General features: G+C 41.4%; 1 protein-coding gene across 3 annotated transcripts in view; it reads left to right on the forward strand.

Annotated features, from left to right (window-relative positions):
- Positions 1-26,025, forward strand: part of ppp2r5a (protein phosphatase 2, regulatory subunit B', alpha isoform) — a 42,504-nt gene extending 16,479 nt beyond the window's left edge. For 2 of the 3 annotated variants that reach the window (XM_071528759.1, XM_071528757.1), the window contains exons 2-13: positions 2,747-2,943; positions 11,367-11,468; positions 11,573-11,665; positions 17,377-17,507; positions 19,482-19,541; positions 20,269-20,377; positions 21,280-21,333; positions 21,511-21,561; positions 21,659-21,778; positions 22,113-22,240; positions 22,834-22,935; positions 24,029-26,025. In XM_071528759.1, coding sequence (XP_071384860.1) covers positions 2,803-2,943; positions 11,367-11,468; positions 11,573-11,665; positions 17,377-17,507; positions 19,482-19,541; positions 20,269-20,377; positions 21,280-21,333; positions 21,511-21,561; positions 21,659-21,778; positions 22,113-22,240; positions 22,834-22,935; positions 24,029-24,284 — 1,347 coding nt within the window. In that variant the 5' untranslated portion in view covers positions 2,747-2,802 and the 3' untranslated portion in view covers positions 24,285-26,025. Of the gene's footprint in view, positions 1-2,746; positions 2,944-11,366; positions 11,469-11,572; positions 11,666-17,376; positions 17,508-19,481; positions 19,542-20,268; positions 20,378-21,279; positions 21,334-21,510; positions 21,562-21,658; positions 21,779-22,112; positions 22,241-22,833; positions 22,936-24,012 lie in introns of all 3 variants that reach the window. The other variant, XM_071528758.1, reaches the window with a different exon arrangement.
- The last annotated feature ends 336 nt before the right edge of the window (positions 26,026-26,361 follow it).

The following is a 26,361-nucleotide window of genomic DNA, read 5'->3' on the forward strand; positions in this document are numbered from 1 at the left end:
CATATGTGGTAATGAAATTAGATGTTTAGTTATTACATCTAGATATCGAATGATTCCTGAAGTTTGCCATAAACTGCATCAGTCAGAAATACAATACAGTGAAATACAGGGTGATTATTTTTAAAATGTGGTTCCTGGGCTTAGTTATAATCTAGGTTACATTGTAGTTGTGATGTCAAGATAAAACATGTCACATGGGAGTGAAGGCTTCCTGTTTTTTTTTGTGTGTGTTTTTTTCTTAAGATCAGGATATCTGTTTGTTGCTCTGAAATAAGGTAGCCTAATTTTTTGTATGTTATTTTTTTCACCGAAAGGAAATCTATATGGGACATTGTCAGCTTGATGTAGTTGGAGTTTCTATCTAATCTCACAATTGCGCTCTTGTTCTCTTTGTTCTCATCCATAGATTCATATCAATTAGTTTGAATGGGAATATTTTCCTAAGCACCCTAAGGAATTTGTACACTAACACATCCATTTCTGAAAGGCCAAAATGGCTTTGCATTTGGAAAAGTATCTACATGTCAGACTGTATCAGGCCCAGCCATCTCTACTCCCAGGAGGATGAAGATGAAGCCACATGAATAGAGGAAATCCTTTTTTCACATACTCTCTGGTTCTTCAGAAAGCTCACAGAAAGCACATATTGAATATGTGAAGGCCAGGTCTCAATGTTGCCTGATTTTGTTTCCATGAAGTAGGAAGACTAAGGCTCCTTGATAACATCGGGAGACTGAGGCTAAGGTTATGTCTTCTTATGTAATTTAATAACCTCTAACCATGGAAGAATTGTGCAGCATGCTTAGAGAGGAAGATAAACTTAAGATCCGCAAATGGAAAAACTTTGCTCAGACTTAAAGTGCAGTTAGAATACATTACTCTCTCTCTGTCTCAGAGGCTCTCAGATATGTTCCACCCATTGGCAAGGTTGTGCACCTGCTTTGTCCATGTTCAAATCGGGTACCAAGTAAAAGGCCTGCATAGAAACCAGCCATCACGCTTAAGATTTGAATCCAGCATGCCTGCCCAAAGTGATGACGCCCTGCCCTAGACAAGTCTACAACTTGCCTATTTATGCGCATACAGGGAAGGAATGTGAGCTATGTGTCATGCTAACTCACTGCACACTCTGTCCAGAGGCATTATGGCCCTTCAACTTCGGTTTTTCCTTCCTGTTCTAGTTTGGCGTCAGACAGTGCCCTTCAATATGGAATCCTTTGAGGTGTGATACATTGGGAAATTGACATTAAGGCAAACTTGTGGGTTAACAAGTGGGCTAGGTCTAGTTACACTCAGATATCGACTTCTCTCACAGCAGCAGCCAATGATCCGACCTGTTCGGATTCAGTTGCGTCAGTACTTCGTCAGCCTTCAACACCACTGGAACATATTCATTAGGTGTGAAAGTCGTTGGGAATTCTTTGGCCGTGCCTGCCTGTGCATTGTGCTCATGCCACAGTATTTTCTGGGGAAATGGCTGTTCAGTTGCATAATGTAGAAATGTATCGCCTCTCAATAAGAAACTCTGCACCACGACACACCTTGCACCGAGTCCACTCCTTTGATGTTACCAACATTCTCTTTGCAGCAGTGGAGTGTGTGTGTGTGTGTTTGATGAGGACAGGGTGCAGATCAATACTTGATAAGCCTCAATAGCCTGTCCATTAGTCATCAGCCAGTATCTAGCATATATCATATTGCTGCTGCAGCGTATAATTAATGTAAGGGGTTGTAGAGTTTTCTTAACCTATAGAAGACAATATAATCCTTCAATTGAAGTTAAAACATGAAAATCACCAAACTTGGAGTTACAAGGTTTTCACAAGACAGCAGCGATATGTTGGGAGTATATTGAGAAATGCAAGGGGTTTAGTCACATCATATGCATGTGAGTAGGGTTCTGGTAGATATAAGGATACAGCAATAATAAGGAATTGGTAATGAGATGGAGATTGATTGATCTCAGAAAATATTTCATTTAGACACCAACATTGACTTGCAGTGTCATTTACCCCAATACACTCTATAGAGTCAACATGTGTTTTGGATGGCATCTACATTTGCGTAACCTCTGAACCTTTGGGTGTTGGGTTCGTGAGTGGCTGTAAATCAGACCTGCAGTGTTGGTACGCTCAGTTATATCCTCCTGCGATCATTGCAGAGACAGGGTCCTGTGTCTACGGCTATAGGCTGGTGCTGTGCTGGAACAGAACATCACTGTACAGTGTGTCACTGCATTTCTGGACAGCTGCCAAATGCTGTTTATAGCTTAGCTGGGGTCAAGTTTGACAGCTCTAATAACCCTGAACGCACTCACCGTCTAATCCATAAAAGGCTTTACAATCAAAGCCGGGAATGACTGGGCTGCCTCTGTGTGGCATAATACATCCGTCTGTCTTCTCTGTCTGTCTCGCTCTCTGTCTGTCTGGCTACTTAGCTGTCCATGTAATAGTGTGCTATAAACCTGTTGACTGGAACAGTCAATTTGATTTTGCATGAGGTCGAGACTGATTTCAGGCCTGGTTGAATCTGCCATGTTTGTGAGAATTTAAAGTTTAAAAAATACACTACCTTAATTTCTTACTGTTTTTATTCCAAAAAAGCAAATCACACAACCTATGAGTCCAGTTACAATCATCATCCCCTCACTTGTCTCATCCGTAATCTGTTCATAGCAGCATAACATGATGTTACCTAGTCTGTATCAGCAATGACCCAATCTGTTTCCCTCCCTGTGTGCTTCCAGATGCCCCGTCCACAGAGCAGCAGGATCTGTTCACACAGAAGCTCCAACAGTGCTGCATGCTCTTTGACTTCATGGACTCGGTCACGGACCTGAAGAGCAAGGAGATCAAGAGGGCCACACTTAATGAGCTAGTGGACTACGTCTCCACCAACAGGGGGGTGCTGGTGGAGTCTGCATACCCGGAGATCACCAATATGGTGAGGACACAAATCTAGTCTTCTGCTCTATGCAAACACCAAGACCTGCTGTCACTGCCAGCAAATTGGCGGTTGTGGATGTGAGCTTTACAAAAGTGATGGGGAGATTTTGAGATTTCTCATTTGTTAGAAAATTACATGAATTCAATGTGATTCAAAACAGAACCTTCAGCGTTATCGTAGGTTTCAACAACAAAGCCCTTGGAGAGGTTTATGCCATCAAAGGAAATCAAAAAGAGTATTTGATGTCAGAATGGACGAGATTTCATTTTTCAAAGGGGCAGGATGAAAGAACCATTTGTTAACAACCAAGGGAAAAGCTCCCAGAGCTCAGCGCTGGGCAGCTCTGAATATACATTTCTTCCTTATTCAATCTGAAGTAACTAAGTGTGCACTTGGTTGGAAGGTGAAAGACTTTGGTTGACAGCACTCGATATTGCTTCCTCACCCAGCCACTTTAATCACATTCATTCCTTTGCCCTTGTCTGAACCTACACACACTGTTGGAGCTGATGTCAAACTAGAGCAATCCAGTTAGCCCCCTTTGCTAGCCCACTAGCAAAGCCTAAAGCTTGTTTATACAGGACACATTTGTAGTCATTTATAAGCCAAATCATCTTAAAATACATTCCATGACAAGATAAGTTACTATTCAATTCAATTCAATTCAATACTGTATTGCCATGTCAACACAGTTGATAGGAAGTTGCCTCAGTGCAGCTCTTAAGAACAGACAAAAAAAACAACATTTCAGGTGATGCGTGCCTGTGCTACGTGATATTTTAGGGAGCACTAGGTGTGGTGTCATTTTTTGGATTGACATCTCTGTCTGGTGTGATCATTTCTGCATTATGCACCTCACTGTTCTTAAAGCTTCAGGGTTCTTTCCTCATGAATCAGATTTATTGTTAGGATTCTGCAAACGCATTTTGTGCTCATCATGCATGGGAAACTATCAAAACTCTAATCTGTCAGAAAATCACTCAGTGAATGTATTTTAGGTGTGTGACTTTTCTCGGAGTGTAGAACATGGTATTGGGCATACCAAACAGGAACATTTGATAAACGGGTGTTTCACCAGCCAGCTCAGTACAGGTAGATTTTTTCCTATAATCTACCATTGTTCTCCTCTTCACTGCAGCATTGTTTACCACCCATTCAAAGTGGTCACCATGAAAATAAATGTGCTCTCCCTGTCAGTTAGGTTTAACCTACTTGGCAGGGCAACTGCATTGAGCGTTACACATTGGCTGACATGCAAGGACATGCGTGTCATATGGGAAAATTGTGTTGGCCAAACTAAGTATGTCCTAAGTATATTGCCTCCCTTTCCTGGTAATGTGGCTTTGAAATGGGAGGCCCCTGACTTCTTCAATTGTCACATTACACACAGTGTAATTAGGGTTTTTTAATTCACATATTCCCCTGAGAAATACGTCTATGCATGCATTTCACCAGAGAAGTCAGAACGCAGGGGCAACGTCGGTGACACCCCTAGAGCAGATAGAGGTTCAGTGATGGACACATTGGCTATTGCAGGGATCTAGTTTTTGAGCATCTTATTACAAGCCAGTCTCTTTAACCACCAATCCACACTCCTGCAAAGTATCTTTAGGCCAGCATGGTATAGATTTGTGTTCCTGTAGCAGGTGTCCTGAGGAGCCCAGTTCCCTCCCACAGTCCAGTAATGACTCATGAGCAACATTCAGAACGCAATAGTCAGTATCACAGTCAATGCTGCCGTGATTCAGTCCACATTGCAGATTACCGTGGTGGATAGATAAGAATGAGCACATCCTTAGCTGAGTCAAGGAGACCTCAGATTACTAATGGGCTATAGGTAATAATCCGAGTCATACCTTACAACTATTGACTTAGGGAGAAAGGGAGCCCTTCTCTCTGTTAGTTTGACTCTCTCACTATTGTTTTTAAGGTGCATAACGTAGTTTAGTTTAACATAAATACTTTGCATACAAACTGAAAAGCAATGTGAACTAAGTGATTGGAATTCAATTGAAAGCAAAATGAGATTGATAGGAAGAGTGTCATGGGAAATTAAATCGCTATATAACTGACAGCTTACTCTTTCAGGGATCTTTTTTTTTTTGAGCCCATTTTGGTAGTCATTCTGCTTTTGCAAACATGTCCTCACAACAAAGTACCACATGAATAAACCATTCTTACCTGGCAAAGTTTCCTATTTATTTCCTCAGCATTGGAGATCGAGTGCTTTGCTCAAGGGCTTCATGCCACAAGGGAGGGCAGAATGTTATTCATTCATTTTCCCTGCCCAGATTTTCAGCAGACCTAAATTCGGAAGCCTGCTTCTCTCACCTAAAGGCCACTGCCACTTACCCTGCTTTTTTGTATTAAAAGCCCTCCCTCAACTACATTTTGTGCTAATAATTTTAAAAAGCAGGTCATGCAATGTGCACTTTGTTTCCATAATAACCAGCTGCCACTATCAGCAAACAGCACTTATGCCCAACTGTCAAACACTTAGCAGAAAATGCACCACACAACCAATGTGCTCCATACCTACTCTTTTTGATTCGAGTAACAACTACTACCAACTTTTCTACCAGCACTAACGTTTTTCATTCTGGTTGCTATTGCAAACTCTCAGCTGCCAACATATCATGAAACCCTGCCTCTTCTTTTTTTGTGATTAGTCTGTTTACTAAAAAGCAGACCACGTTATGTGTTCTCTGAAAGTTTAACTGTTTTCAACTTCAGACAGTGCTCTGCGCTGCCTAAAAAGATGTCAGGTGTGGCACCTTTCTAAAGCAGTCACTTTCCATCCACTTTGCTGCCGCTTCCCATTGACTGTGATGTAAAAATTGCAATGCCAGTTTGAACAATACTAGGTATGCCAGTGCCAAGTAGGCGCTGTGCCATTCTGGTTCTAAACAAGGTCAAAGGACAATTTTGGTGTATACTTATTTTGGTTGAGTGATGAGCAGAGCTGGAGGCCAATTTAATCAAGAAGGTCCAAATCAGAGGGTACACTAACTGGATTTGGCACTTCATGATGTTGAAGTAGGACCTGCTCACACAAGTGGTTCACCTATCCATGATGTTGGCTCATGTTAGCAGTCAGCTACTTTATAATGTAAACATTTTATTTATCTCCATACCAACCAGGAGTACTTTTTATTAGCTGACAGCAATTACAATTTCATCCTGTTGCACCAGTTAACCGTAAGTTGAAGCGTAGGCTAGTTTGAATGTTAATTCTCACCAATTTTACGCATTGCAAAATTTGAACAGTTGCACCAACTGAAATAGTTGCAATATAGATGTAAGTTACAACTTAAAATTTACACTTACCACCTGCTTAGGTGTCAAAGTCTCCTGTAAAAGACCGGGAGGAACAAATACAGTACAGTTTATGTCTACATGTTTCAGGCAGCAAGCCAGAGACAAAGCAGCAGTTCAGGCATCTGCTGCATGAGCCTTGCCTACAGGCCCTGGATGGTGCATGCATATTTCATTTTGCATAACATTTTTTTTATCTTGGCTGAACTTGGCAAACTCAGCCCAACTGACCTCTTGGACTAGGCTCCAGCTGTGGCTACTGCCACCTGTTTGCCCAACCAAAAAAAGTGAAATAGTGTGAACATGTTAACTAGGACTGCTCCTCAGGTGTTGTCAGTGGTCTTTTTTCATAATCTGGTTTATCCATTTAAGGTGGAACAGAGGAACATGGGTCCAGTTCGAGAGCAGGGACCCAGGTAAGAGCCAAGGGTCTGTAGGTTCTGAATGAGGTTAGACAAATAACCGCTGCGCTTTCAGACAGCCGGGTTGGTAATAGCTCTCCCGGATACTCCATGCTTGGCATCACATGGTAATGAAGAGGTGGGTGTTTAAAGTGCAGTCCATTATGCTGCTGCAGTGAGGGCTGCTTTGATCATTGAGGTTGTTGAGAGTACACACAGCCAGGTTTCTCATCAATGTAACCATGGGTTTTGCCTCTTTTGTCCAGTCTGTTGTTATTAGTTACATATTTAAAAAAAAAAAAAATAGCTTCTCTCAAATTTAGTTGTTCCTGTTTGTATGCCAGGGATAAGAGTGAAAAGACAGGGATTATTTGAGTAGAGCGTGGTTGAGCTATTATTTCCTTTTTATTCACTTTCCCTCCCACCCTCTATATCCCTGTTTCTAATGTTGCACCCCTCGCTCTCTTTCTCTCTCACACACACAAAGAGCCACTGATTAATCATAGGATTATTTTAGTTCCCCACAAATACTTTCAACTCAGGCATTGCTATGTGTTGGTACTACTAGAGTCACCCGCGAACTGACCCCATGCAGAGCTACAGTCCCCCTTGTCATCAGCAAGCCTTAGTTTGGTTTCACTTGCAGCGCTGTCACTAAAGAGCAGCCGTGCCATATTCCCCCTACATTGCTATCACCCTCTCCCCCTTGCTCTCTCCCTTTTTCCCTACCATAGAAATCTCTCAGCCACTTCCCATCTTTACCATCCTTCCATGATATTTCTCTCCTGTTCTCTCTATCCTTAGCCATTATTTTCCAATCCATTTGAGTGTTGACTGTGGAGACTTCAATAGGCATGCGTAATTTGTGTGGTGAATTACATAACCCATTGTGTTATATAGATGGTGAACATCAGAGATTGTAGGCCAGGGAATACACAGCTTAATACACTGACTGGAGACAGGTCACTGGAGCCTCTTTTGTGACAGTTAAATGCATTCATATTTCCTGAAACTGAGATTATGCTAAATAAAAGGTTATTATGATCATTGTGAAACAATAGTTGTACATTACTAGTAATACCAGGCTTTAATTTGCAGTTCAGATTAGACCCATGCTTGTGTTTCACTGGCATTCATCAGCCCTGAGCATTTATCTTGAGTGTGTGAGCATTTGGCCCTGGGGCACTCCAGTGGCAAGATGGGCATCACACTGAGGCGTAATGTCCCGCCTGGCAACCCACCCTGGGATCTGGGTCATGTGACTCCAACTCGGCCAATGAAGCATCTCGCACCAGGGAAAGTAATATGCCACTGAGAGCTGAAAGAGATAGGGCTTCGATTTATTCACCTGCCTCGACATCTTGTTTAGTATCAGCTCTGCATACTGTGCAGACGCTGACGAAAAGCAATTACTGTGGAGTAGAAGGTGGGTCGCTCTTATCTGAGTGCTGGTGTCCCTGAGGAGTGACACCTTACATAAAGTTGAATTTATTGTTGGCCTAATATTGGTTGTCATCTGTCTGAGAGTGGAAAATTGTCATCCTATGTGGTTGCTATATCATACGAGTCAGGCCAGTTCCATATCTGGCCTAACATGCTCAGGTCACATTAAACCTTGAGAGAGACAGAGACAGGCAGGGTCACACAGATGTTGCAGTAGTGGACACAACGATGGCTCCAGCAAGGTGAGCAGAGTCTAGTCTTTGGAGATGGACAGCTTAAAAGCTCCATTTCTCCATTTTGGAAAGTCTTGAGTTCTGAGCCAGGCACAGCAAGACCCAGTCAAGGAAATCATAATAATCCAAGTACAGTAGCCTGTGCTTACAACTATACTCCACAGACCTGTTATGAGCTTGTATTCATTTTGTATATTTGGTTTTGTTTCTTATCTATGAACTATATACAGTATATGCATCAAGATGTTCTTCATAGATTTCACTGTGTCTCGGCGGTGATGAGTGGAAAGGCTGACTGACTGGAGGCTTGTAAATCTGCCTCCCTTCCGGCTCCTTCTGTTATTGCTCATCACTCTGTCTGCTGGGTGTGAGTAGGAGGTATCCGTGGCAGGTTGCTCATCTGAACACCAAAGAAAGACTCCAATCTGTGTCCTCATCTAGGCAACATCTTTCTTTTTCTTGCCCTCTTTCCATTTTCTGCAATTTGTGTTTTTCTCCTCCATTTCTCCCTTTCTCCTCCTCCTCTCTGTTATTCTCTCTTCCATTTCTCCTCCTCTTTATTTTATCCTGCAGTGCATAGCCAGGGCTAGTTCTGTCTTTCCAGCTCAACCCATCACTCTTGTGCGCACGAGCACACACACACACACATACACACACCCGCCTACTGCTTCCACCAAGACAGTGATATAACACAGCGTGATTGTCTCCTGTAGCTTCAGAAACCCTGGTTTAGTGTGAATAATCTTCAGCAGTTTACATCCAAAAGATTAAAAGAAAGGGAAAATAACAGGCTGTTATTTACTGTATCTGTAATCATATACACATCTTTGTGCCCTCTGGAAACGTTTCTCCAGAGACCTGAACTCGCTATAATCCAGCTCTCTTACAGTTATTAGAGGCTATTTTACACTGTGTTTAGCTTTGTGTAATGAGCTTCTTTGCAATATCTTTTAGGGCGTTACAATTCTTAAGCCATAAATTAATTAGCTGATCTGTAAATTGGTATCCATGCTTTGTTTTTACCATTTCCATCCAGGACATTTCTTCCAACTAACTCAAAACTGATATTCCCTAGGAAAGTTTTGCTGGAAGCTTTTCAGCATGTCAAAAGTTGGGCCACTGTCACGTTAAAAATTCCTTTGCCACTTTCCTTGTCCATTAGTGTCATTTAGATTTTCCAGCTGCCAATAGGTAATTGGATGTTGTCTTTCTCACTCCTATATGTGAGCGTGTGCAGCCACACACACACATACCCACGCACATAATGCCAGGCTCTCTTGCTCCCTTCTGCTGTGCGTGTCACTCTCCAATTTACCCTGGCTAAAAATAACAGGGTGTGATAGTGGTGGTGATGACCTGACTACAATCATCGTCTTCAGCACAGAATTTTAATAGGGAGTTGTGGCTCATGCAGAATCTGTGATGGTTTTATCTAGCCCCTCTCTGTTTAGGTAATGTTATTCCACATCCTCTCTCACTTAAATGAAACATGCCTAGCGACAATCCAGAAGAAAAAAGAGATGCATGCCTCCGCATTGATTTGGTCAGCTGCCAGTGCTATTTATGCTTGTGTGTTTTATATAAGATTTGCTTCCTGGGAGGTAGCAACAGTTTTGTAGAATAACAGGGCATTCATCAAAATATAATGAGTTATATTGTTTCTCATTCAATCCTCAGGTATAATAAACACCTTTATTGGTGTTCAGATCCACAATACCTGTGGTTGAGCATATAGGCTTTTTGAATCACAGAGCGTTAAGTGCTATAGCCAGACTTCCATCACCCGCATTGTCTTTGTGGACACTTAAAACACTGCCCAGAGTGGTTTTCCAGGGATGTGGGCACATTTTCTGGTTCACATCTATTAGCAATTCTGCAAATATAGGCCATTGATGTGAACAAGGTTAAAAGGAAATCCTACTGAGACCACAAAGTTTCCCATCCATTGTGAATGGAGCAACTCCACGTCTCTTGATGACATCTAAGATTTTTCCCAACTTAATCCTTACATCAACTCCTTCATAAATGACTTGACCTCTATGATTAGCAGTGTAGCAGCAGCTTGGTAATTCCATAAAAGGGCCAGTGAGGATCATTACTTTACCCAGTTTCTCTCATTCCAAGTAATGTCTTGTACAGTTGGCCTGATGATTCCCATGCCTATTTTGAACTTGCTCATTGGCCACCACTTCATTAGATCTCTTTTCCCCCCTCTTTATAACCAAAAGGGGGGTTCATGCCCAGGCTTTGTAAGTATAAATCAGTGCGTAGGATGAAAATAGCCAAACATGACAAATTAAGTGTCAGAATGTCTGCTCTTTTTCAGGTTTTTGTCACATTTTTTGCACCTGGGCACTTTTTGGTTCAGTCATGCTGATAAATGAGAGAGTGTTTGCTTACGGGAACAGTTAATGCCCCCCAGTTCCAGTCCATACCGTTTGTTGCAGTCTAATAACAACATTGTCATCAAAAAATATTTTTGTTTGCCAGCTTCCACGCATATTCTGTTAAACTATTTTTGGAACCCCAAAGGTCTAATCAGACATTACATCCATTGACTATTATTTGGTCATAAGACTTGAAGTTAGACTTGAAGTTAGGTTTACCCTTTTGGCACTATTAGAAATGTTTCGAAATGAAAGCATTCCAGTTAGAGCCGCAAAATATAGAAGTCTTAGTTGATGCCCAGTGGCTTATTAAATGCTCGATTTTTTTTTCAGAGTCTCTTTGTTGTTAGTTATTGAACCAATCCTGTGTAGTAATGAGTCATTAATGAGTGCAACACACTTAAGCAAACATAGGATGTTATTCAATTAACCTTTTTTATCCTTTTATCCCATCAAAGTTCAGCATTCTAGTCTGCATGTCTGCTCACTTGTTGATGGATTATCTGTGAATGTCAGGTTATGTATCTCTCTCTTCAGTAAATGCTCTCCTGGGATGTAGCTGCTAATAAGAATGTGTACCATAATTTAGTTACAACTGATAACCCAGTGTCTGTTGTTAACAAGCATCTCCATCCTCACAGATCTGCACCAATATATTCCGGACTCTTCCGCCAAGTGAAAACCCTGATTTTGACCCAGAGGAGGATGAACCCACTCTAGAGGCTTCATGGCCTCACATACAAGTAAGGATCTGATACTTCAACCTGTCTGGGCTTCTCTTTATTGCCCTCTTCATTACCTCATTGTGTGTTTTATTTATGTGGTGCGTATTTCTCTCTTTTCCCAGCTTGTGTATGAATTTCTCCTGCGCTTTTTGGAGAACCCAGACTTTCAACCTAGCATTGCAAAGCGCCACATTGATCAGAGGTTTGTTCTTCAGGTAAGTGTCTTCATGGCATCAACCCTTTTCTTCTGTCCAAGACATCCAACATGACTCCACCTGTGCACAGCCTTAAGTTTTCATTATAATAATCATGTAAAAGTATCTTTATCAACAGACTTGCCAAATTAATGTGTGCTATTACCTCACAGTAGTAATGTGTCAGTGCCATTGATTTTTCATAACTCCTCATAGATCAGTGCAGGAATGTTAGTGTTAGGGTTTTGGCTAACCCTTAAGCCAAAACAGACGCTGCTGACAAACCTTATCAAATTAAAACAAAAATCTTTCTAGATATATTACCTAGCTACATACTGTATATTGTTACCAAACCTGTTTGGTAAGTAAATAATGATTTAAATTGCTGAGGTAGTGAGCTAACTACAAACCTACAAATTATAGCAAAACGCACCACCTGCCACACAAGTTTTTATGTATTGACAGCTTCCATTGGTTGTTATGCATTCTAAGTTAAATGCCTGGAATTGTAATATTACAAAGGTTCAATTAAGTCACTATCCATTACATCAGGGGTGAAAAGATGGGGTAAACATTATAGCAGTAATGACCAAAACATGATGTGATTTTTTTGTGAAGCCAGCAAAACTCCATCAATCCATTGTAGCTAGGCTACATCTGTCTTGGCTCAGTATTTCACAACAACCCACCCACTGCAGGAGTGCTTCAGCTCTCTCCCTGTGTGAAGCTGCAGACTGAAGCAGCTAACGGGGACCACAGGGCCTGGAATGTTGGCTGGGCCACATCCGAGGTGCCTGGGCTGACTTTCCATGATGTGAGTGTGTCGTGGGGGAGCTTTAAATAGCTCCCTGTTGTTTACTCTTCAGGATGGGAGAAGGGGACTGTGGTTGGAGCTAGGGAAATGAGGTAGAGGTTTGGGGGAAAGAAGGCCCATGCGTTGGAGTACTTCAATAACCATAATACACACAGTGTAATTAGGAATTTGCGTTCTCAAATATCCCTCTGAGTCTCACAGATACAAATGCATTTAGCTGGAGAGGTCAGAGCACATCGGCAGCCAGGAGCAGCACCCCTTGAGTCTGCAGAGGTTCAGTGGCTTGCTCATGGACCTTTTGACAGGGATGGACACATTTTGGTGGTGTGGTGATCAAATATGTGACCTTACAGTTATGGGACGGTCTCTCTAACCACCAGGCTGCCATGCAGCCACAGGAAGTTTAACTTGAAGTAACTAAATCACAATTACAAAGCCAGCTTTGCAAGGGACCAAATTGCAGGTGTATCAGCCACAAAAGCAGCAACATTATATAATGTAGCAAGGGGAACAATCTCAGAAGTCATGACAACATATGGCGAATACAGTGGAACAGCAAGGCAAAGCCCACTGACAGGGACAGACTGTTACCACACAATTGAATTACAACCTCCGTGCCACAGTCTCAACAAAAAAGCCATAATTTATGGCCGGGCTTTATCCGAGGTTGCACTGACACATAGCCTGGTGTAAGGAACACAGAACCTAGAACCTGGACCCTGAGCAGTTGACAAACGTAATATGGCCTGAGTCTCTCACCCTTTTCCGTATATCTGGACCGGTTTATGTTTGGAGAAATCCAAAAGATGCCTAAATTCACAGTGTCTGCTACCAAAGGTTAAACATGGTGGATCTGTAATGGTTTGGGTAGCCATCTCCTGGGAGTCATTAGGTCTGATGATTACACTGCATGGTTGTATAACTGCCAAGGAATATGTGGCCGTTTCACCGGATCAGGTGCACCCTATGGTGTACACCCTGTAATGTCTGGGAAGAGCAAAGAAGTTTATTATGTTTTTTCCACATGGGAAATGTTGTAGGGGTCAGATTTGATTCAGATTTGATCCATCCATTCCCATCATTGGTGGCTTTAGATGCCTATACTGGCTTGTCAAATATGAAATTGCACATCACACCAATTACCCAGCCTTGCTTGACTTAGCAAAGCTCCTTAGCGGTGATTATTATTTGCGCTGCTGTTTGCCTCCTCCCTCCAAGGCACTTAGCACCTCCACTAACTACTTTCCTGGCAGAAACCCTGGGGTTGCCTTCCTCCTTATTAGGTACTTGATATTCATATGTTGTTAAGTGTTTCAGTTTTTTTTTTTTCCTCCACTCCCTGTAGTTGTTCACTAAACAGCCCTTGACATGGGAAAAGAACCATATGTGGAGTTCAGAGCAGAACCACAGCTTTGTGGTCCCATTTTATTTTGGCACGTGGTTAGGGTGTATTTAAGGCATTTCTGCCAGGGAAAATGCATCCCCCCACATGACTGGTAAAATGTTAGTGTGTGTGGAGGGTCTATTTTTTTCAGTTTATGGTTTACAATATAAAATTCTGAGATGCTCAGAAGCATGTTATCATTTGATACATTTGAATTCATACCTAATTCACTGCAATATGATAGGATTGTCATTCATTTCCATGTAACTTAGTTCCTCAGTTAATGTATTCGGACGTGTTTATGAAGATTCTTAATTGAAACGCACCTGTTTTGGAGATGGGGGTCCCTACACACTTCCAATCTATGTTGTTCTTTTCTTCAGTCTTGACCTTTGTATGTTCCATGCTCAGACTTTGGTGTAGAGAATGTCAGCTTTGATCATTTTTATCCCGAAATGCGAAATGGTATTTGACTCATAATTTGACTCAGTAAATCTTGTCATTGCCTTGGGCGTAACTTATTCCCACTAAAGATTTAAAGGAATCACATGAAAACCCTTCTCAGTTTAAATTGAAAACTATATTTTGGTGTCTTTGGATATGGCTAGTAACCATCATTTGGAGGTTGTTGAATTTTGGACCTTAGCAGCCACTCTGGCATGTAGACAAAAAGTTAGCTTCCTGCCCTGATGCATAGGGGGTTATTGTTAAACCGCACCATCGCTCCGCTGGCATGCAGTGAAAGGAAAAGGGGAGAAGAGGCTGTTTGCACCTTGGGGGGCACTGAGGCAGAGGGTTCTGTGCAGAGGAAGTGCCGGAGGTCACGACCTCCCTGTGGATACACAGCATGTTTACCTAGCTGCCCCAGACAGGCTTCCTCCCTCAGCCTCTTCAATCAACACACCACACTGCTACACACACTCACACATTAACCTGACAGCTTCACACATACAGATAAAATGACACTTTTTTTTCCTACCTACAGTGTGTGCATCGTGCTCGCTGTTTGTCAAGGTGTGAGACACATACAGTGTTATTTTTAATCATGGATTTTTATATTTGCTTGTGTTTATGACACAGGCTGTTTATTATTGTTATTTAAATAACAAATGTAACTTGTGTATTTTCACTAGAATCCTAAGGTCAATTAATTTCTCAATTGAATTCAGATACAAAATGGCATTATTCTCATCTGTTATCTTAGTTGCATTAAATTGCATTTACTAATAGGCTTGATGCAGTACAAGATTAACCTTAGCCATAAAAAAATGACATTTTCCATCCAGTCTCAGTGGGAGAGTGGGAAAGGTTTTAAAAATAGAAAGCTGTTTTGCTTGAGAATCAGTATAGAGGTTTTCTAACTGAGCTGCCCTTCACAAATATGCTTTTTTTTTTTTGGTGTTTTTGTCATGCCGTTAAAGCTATAAAGAGAAAAAATTAAATATCCATTATCCAGTCCTTTTATGTGAACAATTTTTTTAGCTCTGCCATGGCGGTTATGTTTTTGTCCCTGTTAGTCTGTCTGTCAGCGGGATATCTCAAAAACTTATGAACGGATTTCCATGACATATGGTGGACAGGAACAACATATTAAGATTTTGGTGGTGATGCAGATTTGGTATTTCTGTCATTAGACGATTATCATTTTTTTGCCATAACTACGAAAATAATGGAAATAGACTTGATTCTAAATCCTATGGGTGTGTTTGCAGGGTCAAGAAATCAATTTAACTTAAAATGTAAGTGATGGGACTGATGTTTTTAGGTGTAACTGCAGCTTGGAGAATTGCTCAGCATTGGTGCAGGTTTGCACTCTCTTAAAGTGCCATCAAGTTTTTAAATCAGACATTTGTATGCAGCCTTGATCTAACAGTTGTTTTAGTTGTGATCAGAGCCTTGTCAAATGAGGCTATGGATGAGAGGAAGCATGGAGGACATTAAGGTGAAATTATTCTGTGGTTTTGTCTGATTTGTGAGACTTTGTGGGCTCATTCTAGATCCTTCTGTTTGGTGTCCTGCTTTTATCATTGTGCCAGATGTCTTGCTACAAATGGATATAAATTGATGCTTTTTTCTCAAGGAAGTCCTACAGTAGCTGATGTGTTATTCAGGGACATGCACTGGTCAGGCTCAGGAGAAAACCTATCCCAAATCCCAGTGTGATCAAAACAGAGAGATTGAATCTCTGTGACTATTGTGATTGAATATTGACCCTTACCTCAGGCACCCTGCATGTCTGTTTTCCCAATACTGCCATGTCCAATGTCTATATCCCCTTTCCTCCTCACTGATTATCTGCCGTGCAGTAAAGAGATCAAAACCTCATCTGTCCAGTCAGGTCAGCAAGGATGCAAGTTTTACACTAACACTGAGTGTAGAAATATTAATAACACCTGGCTAATTTTGAGCTGCACAGCCTTTTGCAAATACCATTTGTCTCACAGCTAAAGTCCTTCTTTAACCAATCTCATTCCCTTCATCTAGATCCCGCCTTCATGAGGAGGGTTTAATAGGTAAAATCAGTAAGGGCTTGTGGCTTTCACCTGGATACACCTGGTCAGTCTTATTTCATAGAAAGAGCAAGTGTTCTTAATGTTGTGTACATTAAGTGAAGTTGTCCTGCATCCTGATAGAGGTGACAGTACTGGAAACAGCGTCTTTGCTTTTGTAATATTGGCAATAGTGGAGTGATGTAAGCAAGGGAAGAGTGTGTAATTACATTATAGGGCCCTATTTGTAATGGGAGGCGGTGATGGTAGCTTAAAGGTTAGTTAAGGAGGCTTGTGATTGGAAGGCTCACCACTTTGAATTCCCAGGTGTGCTGGGAAAATCTGGTTGGGGAAAGGAAACGGGTAATGCTTTCCCTCCCCTCTATAACTCTCATCAAGATGCCCTTGAGCAAACCTCCAGTTGCTCCAGTGGAGCTGCTCAGTTGCCAACAGTGGAAGACTGGTTGTACCACATAGCTCCCAGATGTGAATGTGTGTAACTGCATGGGTAGTGCAGAAAAAGAGCATGCATGCTCAGTGAAACCATTTCCTGGATAAATGCAATTTTAAAAAAAGAATGTCAAGTTGTCAACCGTGTGACTGAAGCTGTCCTGAACTGAGAAATACTCCTGTGGGCTCAATGGCATATTCTTAAACTGCTTGGCTGTCCTGAACAGTGTTGTAATAATGACTCATCGCACATTGCTGAAAATAGCTGTTTTATGCCAGGGTTTAGATCTATATACAATACAGAGCCTTCAGGCTCACATATGGCTGTTACATAAGATGTTGGTAGCTGGTAAGATATGATTTGATTATTTATACTTACTTGACTTCACAAATGACTGCTATGCAGTGGGCATACTGCTTGTTTTGTTTGGAAAAATGCATCCCCAGTTTTTCACTGATTCTTTTAAGTGGTTCATCTAGTTTAGTCCTCTGCACTTTGCCCTTGACTCACTGAGGAGAATTCCCGGAGAATCCAAAATAAACAAGTCACAGCTTGTAATGTAGCTCAAAACTTTATCTCTGTCCATCCTTGCAGCTCCTGGAGCTGTTCGACAGTGAGGACCCAAGGGAGAGGGACTTCCTGAAGACCATCTTGCATCGGATTTATGGGAAGTTCCTGGGGTTGCGGGCCTTCATCAGGAAGCAGATCAACAACATTTTCTTGCGGTGAGAGAAATGTTCAATTGGGAACAAATGGGAGGAAACACACCAGGATTCACCAAGCTGTGTTTGAAATCCTATTGCAGTAACAGGAAGGGGGTACCTGTGTGTTGGTTAAGCATGTGATCAGGAATATTTTTTTTTTAAAAAGCAGGAAAACTAATCCCCTGCTAGAAATCAATGGGTGTTGTGTGTCCAAACAAAAAACTGAAAAATCACATTGCAGCCTTTCTTACCTCCCTAACAGTCTTTAGATCCCTACACCTGCCCCCTTCATTTCTTTTTAACTGTCATCACCCAGCTGAGGTGGGAAATTGAACTTTTATGTTCAGAGAGTCCTTGGTAGGAAGTCAGGCTTTTGTGGGCAGCAGCTTGGGGCTGACGATCAATGGACATGCGTGAGCCCGCTGCAGAGCCTCTGCACATCTGCAGATTAAATGTTTTTAGGTCAGGCATCAAGAATCACACTGAGGATTCCTACGTGAGCTTGAGACAGTTTTCACTGTTATCATGAAAGGCAGAAGTCCACAGCGACTCACTGGGTATCGCAGCACTTTTCACATCAGTCCCACTTTACATTTTTAGGCATGGCGCTCTGACCCAGAGCAACTTACCATGAGTACAACAGATTAATTAGTTTAAACTCCTAGATCACCAATATTAAAAGCAACCTACAGTAAGGAGTGCAAGTGTCAAAGCCATAGTGCCCATGTGACAAGATGTAACGGATATTTCTGTTTTGGTTTTTGGTTGACCCCATTCTCTATTACTGTCTACCTAACACATTGCACGTGTGATTGGTCCTAATTTGATGGTTCAAGTTTCTAATAAATAGTCCACTCATTTCACATCTTTACATTACAGCAAAATTGTAATCTGTTGGCCTGGTTATCAACTTTAACTGGTTGAATCATGATTTTGTGGGGAAAAATCATTACTGTACACTGACAGTAAAAGGCCCAAACATAATTCACCCTAATACGCTTTTTTCAGTAACCCAAAAAAAAAAACACGGGTGTAGGCATCAGATAGTATCAACAGCAGCATTTTGATTCTTTACCTCTCTGGTTGCTGTGAGACAATGGGCTTTAGGTGACTGGGAGAGGGGGCACTTGATGTCGTTTCCAACAGGCAAAGTGGCATGGCGAAACGGTTGCACCCGCTTTGACCATCTGCCGCTGGGGTTAAAAATAGTGGCACAGTTGTCAGGCACTGCATGCCATGGGTGCCCAGCGAGATGAAAACGGGTTACCCAACAAAGCGTTGTTTTGGGGAGGTGAATGCTTTTGGGTCATTAGGTTGCATAACAGGCAGTGATTTAAGGCCCATGGCTAAACACGTTTAATTTTTTTCCACATAACCATTATTCAGCCAGTTAAAGGGCATTACCCGAGAATTTCAGAATTTACATGTGTTATTCTTGTGGCTTAGGTCAGTCAAAGTAGTTTATCTTAAACACCTGTCTACTAAAACTAGAGATAAGACTGTAATCCATGTCATACAACATGGAGCTGCTCTATTGCTCCAATGACAGTGAATCAGAGACCAACGATGTTAGTCTGAACATCCACATCCAGATAGACTTAAATGGTGCTTTGAGAGTACCTTTTTCTTTCTAGGAATTCACCCTGGGTACAAATAGGTACCTTTTACATGTTTTCCACTCCATTCTCCACAGAGCTGTACATCAGTGTCATATTGCATACCATGAGGACACACAACAAAGTCCTTATTAATTTAGTGGTGCTCATCCCCATCCTCCACATCTATAAATATTTCTGTAGAGAACACCAGAGCATAGCTTTAACAAAATTCAAAGAGGAAACTAAGCAGTATTCTCTTCACTGGAGGTATATCAAATGGAAACAGCCTCGATCAACTGTCCTGATCAGTGCACTCTGTGTTTAGAGCTGTCCTGCTTGTTTGGGTTCATATGTGTTACATAATTTCTGTTGTCGATTTTGTTTGTTGCTGCTGCAGGTTCATCTATGAGACTGACCACTTTAACGGAGTGGCTGAGCTCCTAGAGATCCTGGGAAGGTGAGTAAGGACGTGTGGTCATGTGACACAAAGCCAGACGTCACATGACCAAACTCAGTCATGCAGAACAATCGCCATCAAAATCCTTTGGCTTTAACTGCTTACCCCACTCAGGATTATTTTTCTGAGACCCTACTAACAAAACTTTAAGACTTCTTAAGAATGCTATATACTCATTTAGGGGTAAAACATGACTCGCAAAAATACTGAGAATCCAGTATATAAACTCAAGTTGCCTGCTGTCCTTTAAGAAGTAATATAATTTTCTTAAACTTTTTTGCTACCAGGCATTTTGCAATCGTGCTATTTTTTTATTTAAATGGTGGATATCTCACTCAGGGAAGAACATTTTATCAACTTATGAAGTGGAATTGAATTAATTTGCACATAAGTATCGTAACAACTTGGTTGTCATTCCGTCATAGTTTCACTGCAGTTAATCCAGGCTTCAAGGTTTTAAACATCCTTCAGCAGAATCATACCAAGTCCATTCACACTGAGGACGTCTGCTCTCTCCAGCTAAAAAAAGCTAAAAGACCCCTCAGGCCCCCTGTCTTCTCTTCTCTCCTATCATTTTGGTGCTATTATTGCATTTAATTTTCTACATATTTCTTTACTGCATTGGCACAGCTACCTCTTGCTCTGATCTTTGAGCATAAGGTTCATGCTGCAGTTTTGTGTGTCTGCATGCTACTGTAATAACATTGTGCTGTTATTTTTTCTACAGTATCATCAATGGGTTTGCATTGCCTCTGAAGGCCGAGCACAAGCAGTTTCTGATGAAGGTGCTCATCCCTATGCATACTGCTAAAGGACTGGCCCTTTTTCATGCCCAGGTAGGGAAAATTCTCCTTACTGTCCAATTAATTATAACCAGTAATAGCGGCTGTATATCCTCTAAATAATTTGTATCATTCAAAACTGAACAGAAAGGAACTGATGTCATGTGTAACTAAACTAGACAGCTGTTAGTAAGAACTGTGTGAGCAGGATGAAGCAGGCCATAATGGAATCCTTGGATTACAGCGCCTTCTAGTGGCTGTGAAATGAACAAGCTCCAGTTCATTGATTCCCATTGTGGAGCCGAGGAACCACCACAGGTCCTTGAGAGGCCAGGGGTCCCCAGCAAAAGAATAGGAAGGAATAGGCACAGTGGCTCAGTGGTTAGCAGTGTTGCCTCACAGCAAGAAGTTTCCTGGTTTCGAACCCCGGTCCGTCCCAGGTCCTTTCTGTGTGGAGTTTGCATGTTTGTGTGGGTTTCCGCCGGGTGGTCCGGTTCCCTCCCACCATCAAAGACATGTATGTTAGGGTTAATACTTCTGTCAGTGCCCCTGACCAAGGCACTGGCAAAAGAACTGGAGTTGGTCCCCGGGCGCTGTACTGCGGCTGCCCACTGCTCCTAGTGTGTGTATAGGATGGGTCAAATGCAGAGGACAAATTTCCCCACGGTGATAATAAAGTATACAAATACTTTTTCTTCACTGTTTCTTCTCTCCCTAGAAGTTATGAGTGAGAGAATATATAATAATGACACATATAAGAATGACACAGTAGACAGTATAGACAGTTTTGCAACTGTAAACTAAATTCTAACACCAGAAGTCTTTTCAGATGGTGTGCCTGTGAATCCTTGACCTGAAAAAGTTGGATAACTCTTGCCTAGTTTAAACTACAGACAGTTTATGTCAGTGTTTGTGTGTAGTTTGTACATTTACAGTAGTTGTTTTCTGTTATTCAGCTGGCCTACTGCGTTGTCCAGTTCCTGGAGAAGGATCCCACCCTCACTGAGCCGGTACTTCTTCTATTATTCCTCCCACTCAATATGGCACACAGCTTGGAGCATCTTTGACTTGCTCTACACTGCAGAGAAGTTTCTAGCGGACACTAACAACCACCCACTCAAACAGGCTGTTTTTTTTGTTTGTTGTTTTGGACATGCTTTAAAACAAATTCTCTATTGCATATGCAGGTGATCCGTGGGCTGTTGAAGTTTTGGCCTAAAACCTGTAGCCAGAAAGAGGTATTACATCTGTCTATAAAAAACACCATGCGCTGTCTGGCACTGTTCTGACAGCAGCCAATCAGATCCTGACATTCTGCATCCCTTATCCAATTAGGTGATGTTCCTAGGTGAAATTGAGGAGATTCTGGATGTCATTGAGCCTACGCAATTCAAGAAAATTGAGGAGCCATTGTTCAAACAGATCTCTAGATGTGTGGCCAACCCCCATTTTCAGGTACGCTGAAGACACACACACACACAAACACACACACACACACACAGAGAACTACACACAGAGCTTCCACTCCCTTGTGCACAATCAATGTTTCATTTGTTTCAGGGTTTAAAATCCTTCTTCCTCCTGTTTCCGCCCCTTCTTCTACACTTCTATTTCCTGAATGTAGTGGATTCAATAGATGAAACCACACAGGGTCTATAGCTTTCATCTGCACAGTCAATCCCAGTCAATCTGTTTCATGGAAAAGTGTTCCTAAAATTTTGTACATTTCATGGGTGCATTTTACTTGTTCACCAACAGTCCATCTTCTTTCCTGTCACTGTCCTCACAGGTAGCTGAGCGAGCGCTATACTTCTGGAATAACGAGTACATTCTCAGCCTCATAGAGGAGAACATCGACAAGGTCCTTCCCATCATGTTCGGTAGCCTGTACAGAATCTCCAAAGAGCACTGGAATCCGTAAGTACTCTAGTATACAAAGAGTTGCTTTCAGCCAAGCAGTCTGACTGGTTAAAAATATGTCTAACCGTGCTGTTAATTCCCATAAAGCACCATGCTAATTCTAGGTAGTGATCTTGGTTTATCCTATTTTTTTAATGTATGTACAGCACTTTGAAGAGAAGTTTTCATACACTACGAATGTGTCAGTAACCATTGTATAAAATCCTAACAGCCCCAAGCTTCTCTGAAAGTGATCCATTACCAAAAGTAATATAGGATTATGCCCTGTATTTCAACCCATCCCAGTCAGAATGAGGATCTTGTGTGCTGCCACTGAATCAGGACAGAGACATGCTAAATTTAATTCAGGAAGGAGTTTTCTTCAAAATTCAAATACTGAACTACTTTTGACAGGAGAAGATTGTCCTGTCCAACCTATCAACAGATTATTAAGAATGAATTCTCTATCATTTAATTAACTTCTATTTCGGTTAACATGTTGAAGTGAATTGACCCCAACATTAATGACCACTATCTAGCATGCAATGAGTGCTGTGTATTATGTTTTATAGTCATGTTATTGATGCCAGCACATCTCTTGTGTGTTGAAGGACAATTGTAGCGCTGGTCTACAATGTGCTGAAGACGCTGATGGAGATGAACAGCACACTGTTTGATGAGTTGACAGCCTCCTATAAAGCAGACAGACAGCGGTGAGTAGACTTCATGTCTCAGCAGCAACATGAGCAACAGCTGTCGTTTTCTTGCCTAAAACAGATGTAATACTTACAGGGTATGAAGCATATGATGAATTAAATTGAACACTCTTTAACCTGATATTAGTTGTTGCCAACTGGGCCATTTTCAATGGTTATCCCTAAGGCCTTTGTACCAGTTGGGAAAAGTTAAGTGTGCACAATGTACAGTTTTCAAAGCTCTATCAGGATCATGTCATGTACACTCATGTACAATGCATCAAAAAAATCCAGACTTTTCTCTGAAAGAGTAAATTGATCTAATGCAGTGGTCTTCAATCCTGGTCATCAGGACCAGACTACTGCTGGTTTTCTCTCCTATACCAGCTAGTTAATTGCATTCACCTGGCATACCAGGTGTAAATCAGTCCCTGATTAGATGGCCAGAATGAAAACCAGCAGGGCTTTGGGTCCAGAGGACCAGGATTTGAAAACCACTGATCTAATGATTGTGTTTAATTATATTATAAAATCTCTCTTCTGCATGTTTGTAAATGTGAACTTCTCAGTTAAGCAATGATGAAAGATTCATATGTGAAACAACCGTCACTTTTTGCCTGCCTCTGATAACATTGCTATAGTTGTATAATCAATGGCAACAGTGTGAGCATTCAGGTATTGAGTGTCCTATGCTTTTCATGCCCTTTGATGTAGTCATGGGAAAGAAAACCACCAAACTAAACCACTGAACAAAACACAAAACAAAACCCGTAAAATACGTGTGTGTGCATGTATGTTCAGGTGTGGTTGTATGTGTGTTAAACCTCAAAGTTGCACAAGGCAAGATTTTTATGTAAAAATACACCCATCGCTTCAGCCTAAATCACAAAGTGGGGCTGCAATAGAGAAGAGCGTCCCCTTCCCCCTAATCCCCCCCCAGTAATGTAACATTACATAATTTGTGGGTATTGAAGTTGAAACGGCTACCTCTTGCTGCCATTTGGAGCTGCCTATGTTCAAAGTTGCCTAGAGCAGTTTCAACCACATTGAACCTCTGTACTATCTGAATCCTGTGTAAATTATAATTGGATTCAGTGTGTTGTCTTCCCAGGGAGAAGAAGAAGGAGCAGGAGAGGGAGGAGCTATGGAAGAAGCTTGAGGAGCTGCGGCTCAGCAACACCGCTCTGGTACAGAACAACAGCCACGGGCTTCAGAACGCCCAGAACAACAACAACAACAACAACAACAATAGCAACAATAATCCCCATGACAACCAGGACAAGAGCGACGCCGTTGCCGTCGCCACAGACGACAAAGATCCTGACGTCACCGCGGCAACCAGTGAGAGCACCCCATGTGCCAAATGACACAGGATTTAAGTTTTCTATTCCATAACGGTTTTACACCGTATACGGACTGTCAGGGAGAGGGTGGGGGGTGGAAAGAGGGAGGAACTTTAAAGAGATGGTAAAAACACAAGTTACACCTCATCAGTATATTAAATCTATTTAGAGTGACTTAAAATGCCAGCAATTCTTTGGCAGAAAATATATATTTCAACTTAAGACTATTTTTGGATGTTAGTGTGGCTGCAGTATATTGTTCATTTTTTTTTTTTTGTCTGATCAAAGATTAATCTTTCACATTTAGTTTCTTAACTGAAAATGATTTTTTTTGTGATATTCATTGTATGATATACGGGAGGGGAGAAAATAATAATGACTTGAAATTAATGTTTCCGATTGTGCTGCACTTAGAGAAGCTGAATTGCTATTTTAAGATTTTGTCTATTTTTTATGTGCTTTTCCTCACTGCTGCCAACACAGGGGTGCAAACCTTAAGGGAGAAGGGAGGTGTGAGCTTTGGGAAGATCGGGGCAGATGGGACCAGACCCATACATAGACACGTATCTATTGATGTACATAGCAGGGGTGCGCGATCAGGAGTAGAAAAAAAGCCAGAAGACGGTCATCTCCCACTGGAGGTGAAAAAAAAAAAAAATCCTGAGAAACCACATCCCTGATATAGATCGATATCTCTATCAATGACTCTGGTTACGACTTTGGAGATAAACCTTATTCAAAGTCTCCATTGGAGACATTAGAGAATGTCATATTCGTGAGGTCTTTCTTGTGTTTCGGGTGTCGGTATATATTTTTTTTTATCTGGTGAATACATGAAGCTGAACTTAATAGTTGTAACACACGACCTGCAGCCATATTTACACTAAAGTACTGAGATGAGCTGGGAGTTTCAGAGAGCGAATGAAACGGGCACAGATATATATACACCGTATTTTTCCAGCCTGACTAGAATTAATTAATAACAGTAGATGAATAAATAAATGAGCCATATATTTTTTTCCAGAGTATTAACGAGGCAAAGATTTTGAACGTGGTAACAGATTTAGTTTTGCAGATGAAATATTATGGGATACAGGATGTGCTTGAGTCTTTGTGTGTTTATGTGTATGTGAGGTTGGAGTCTACTTAAAGGGAATTGCCACTCAATTAAGATTTTATTCATGTTATTTCTGTGGTCTGGGACAGTTCAGTCAGTATTTGAGAATATGAACAGTATTTTCCCAAAGCCAGAAAACAAAGAACTAAGACTCAAACTTGTGATGTTATCTGGTATTGGACAATGAAGATGGGAGGCTTTTAGGTTTTTATATCCAAATGAACTTCATTATATCGTAGTGATGTCAGTACTGAATAAGAAAATGATTCCTTAACACCAGTTTTTACAAGGCACCTTTGCCATCTTTGCCTATTCACACTCTATGGCTTATCTCCAGACTTCATACCTGATGTCATGAGTTTTAATTCTCCAATTTCTATCTTGTTACTTGTGTTCATAAAATCAGCTGGACTGTCCTGGATCATAGGACTAATATAACATTTCTTAAATTGAATGGTGTTCCCTCTGAACCTGAGTGTCTGCTCTCTACTTTTAAGTTCATATTTTAGGTCCAGTCTTTCCGATGCCTTTCTGTCAGTACACCATTCCAATCTCTGTGACATACAACTGTGGGGAACCTGTTTTGTAATGGCAGACCTTATTTAGGTTTTCAACGCCATCAAATAAAGTCTACTTTATCTTTCTACTCAAAGCACAACATCTGGTGTCTGTTTTTTCAGGGTGTACTGAGCTGTAGTACATCATGGAGGTCAACAGATGGTGCAAGATTGTTTCCTCTTGCCTACCAGCATAGAGCTCATAGACAATAGTTAAGGATAATTCCTGTTTTTAAATGTCAGATGGTTCTTTTGACTAAGTGTAGTCTGAAGCTTGGCCTAAAATGTTAGAGAGACCTTCCCAGAGCCGAAAGGTCATAGGTTAAATTTCTGCAACAGTAGTATGTCCCATCAAGGCGTCGTTCACCAAAACACTGAATCTATATCTACTGAATGACTGAAGTCGCTCTGGATAAAAGCATGCAGC

This window comes from Centroberyx affinis, unplaced genomic scaffold (genome assembly GCF_046629955.1).
Source record: "Centroberyx affinis isolate AG114_WGS23_722 - 3 ecotype Tasmania unplaced genomic scaffold, CSIRO-AGI_Caff_v1 ptg001724l_1, whole genome shotgun sequence".
Classification (NCBI taxonomy): domain Eukaryota; kingdom Metazoa; phylum Chordata; class Actinopteri; order Beryciformes; family Berycidae; genus Centroberyx; species Centroberyx affinis.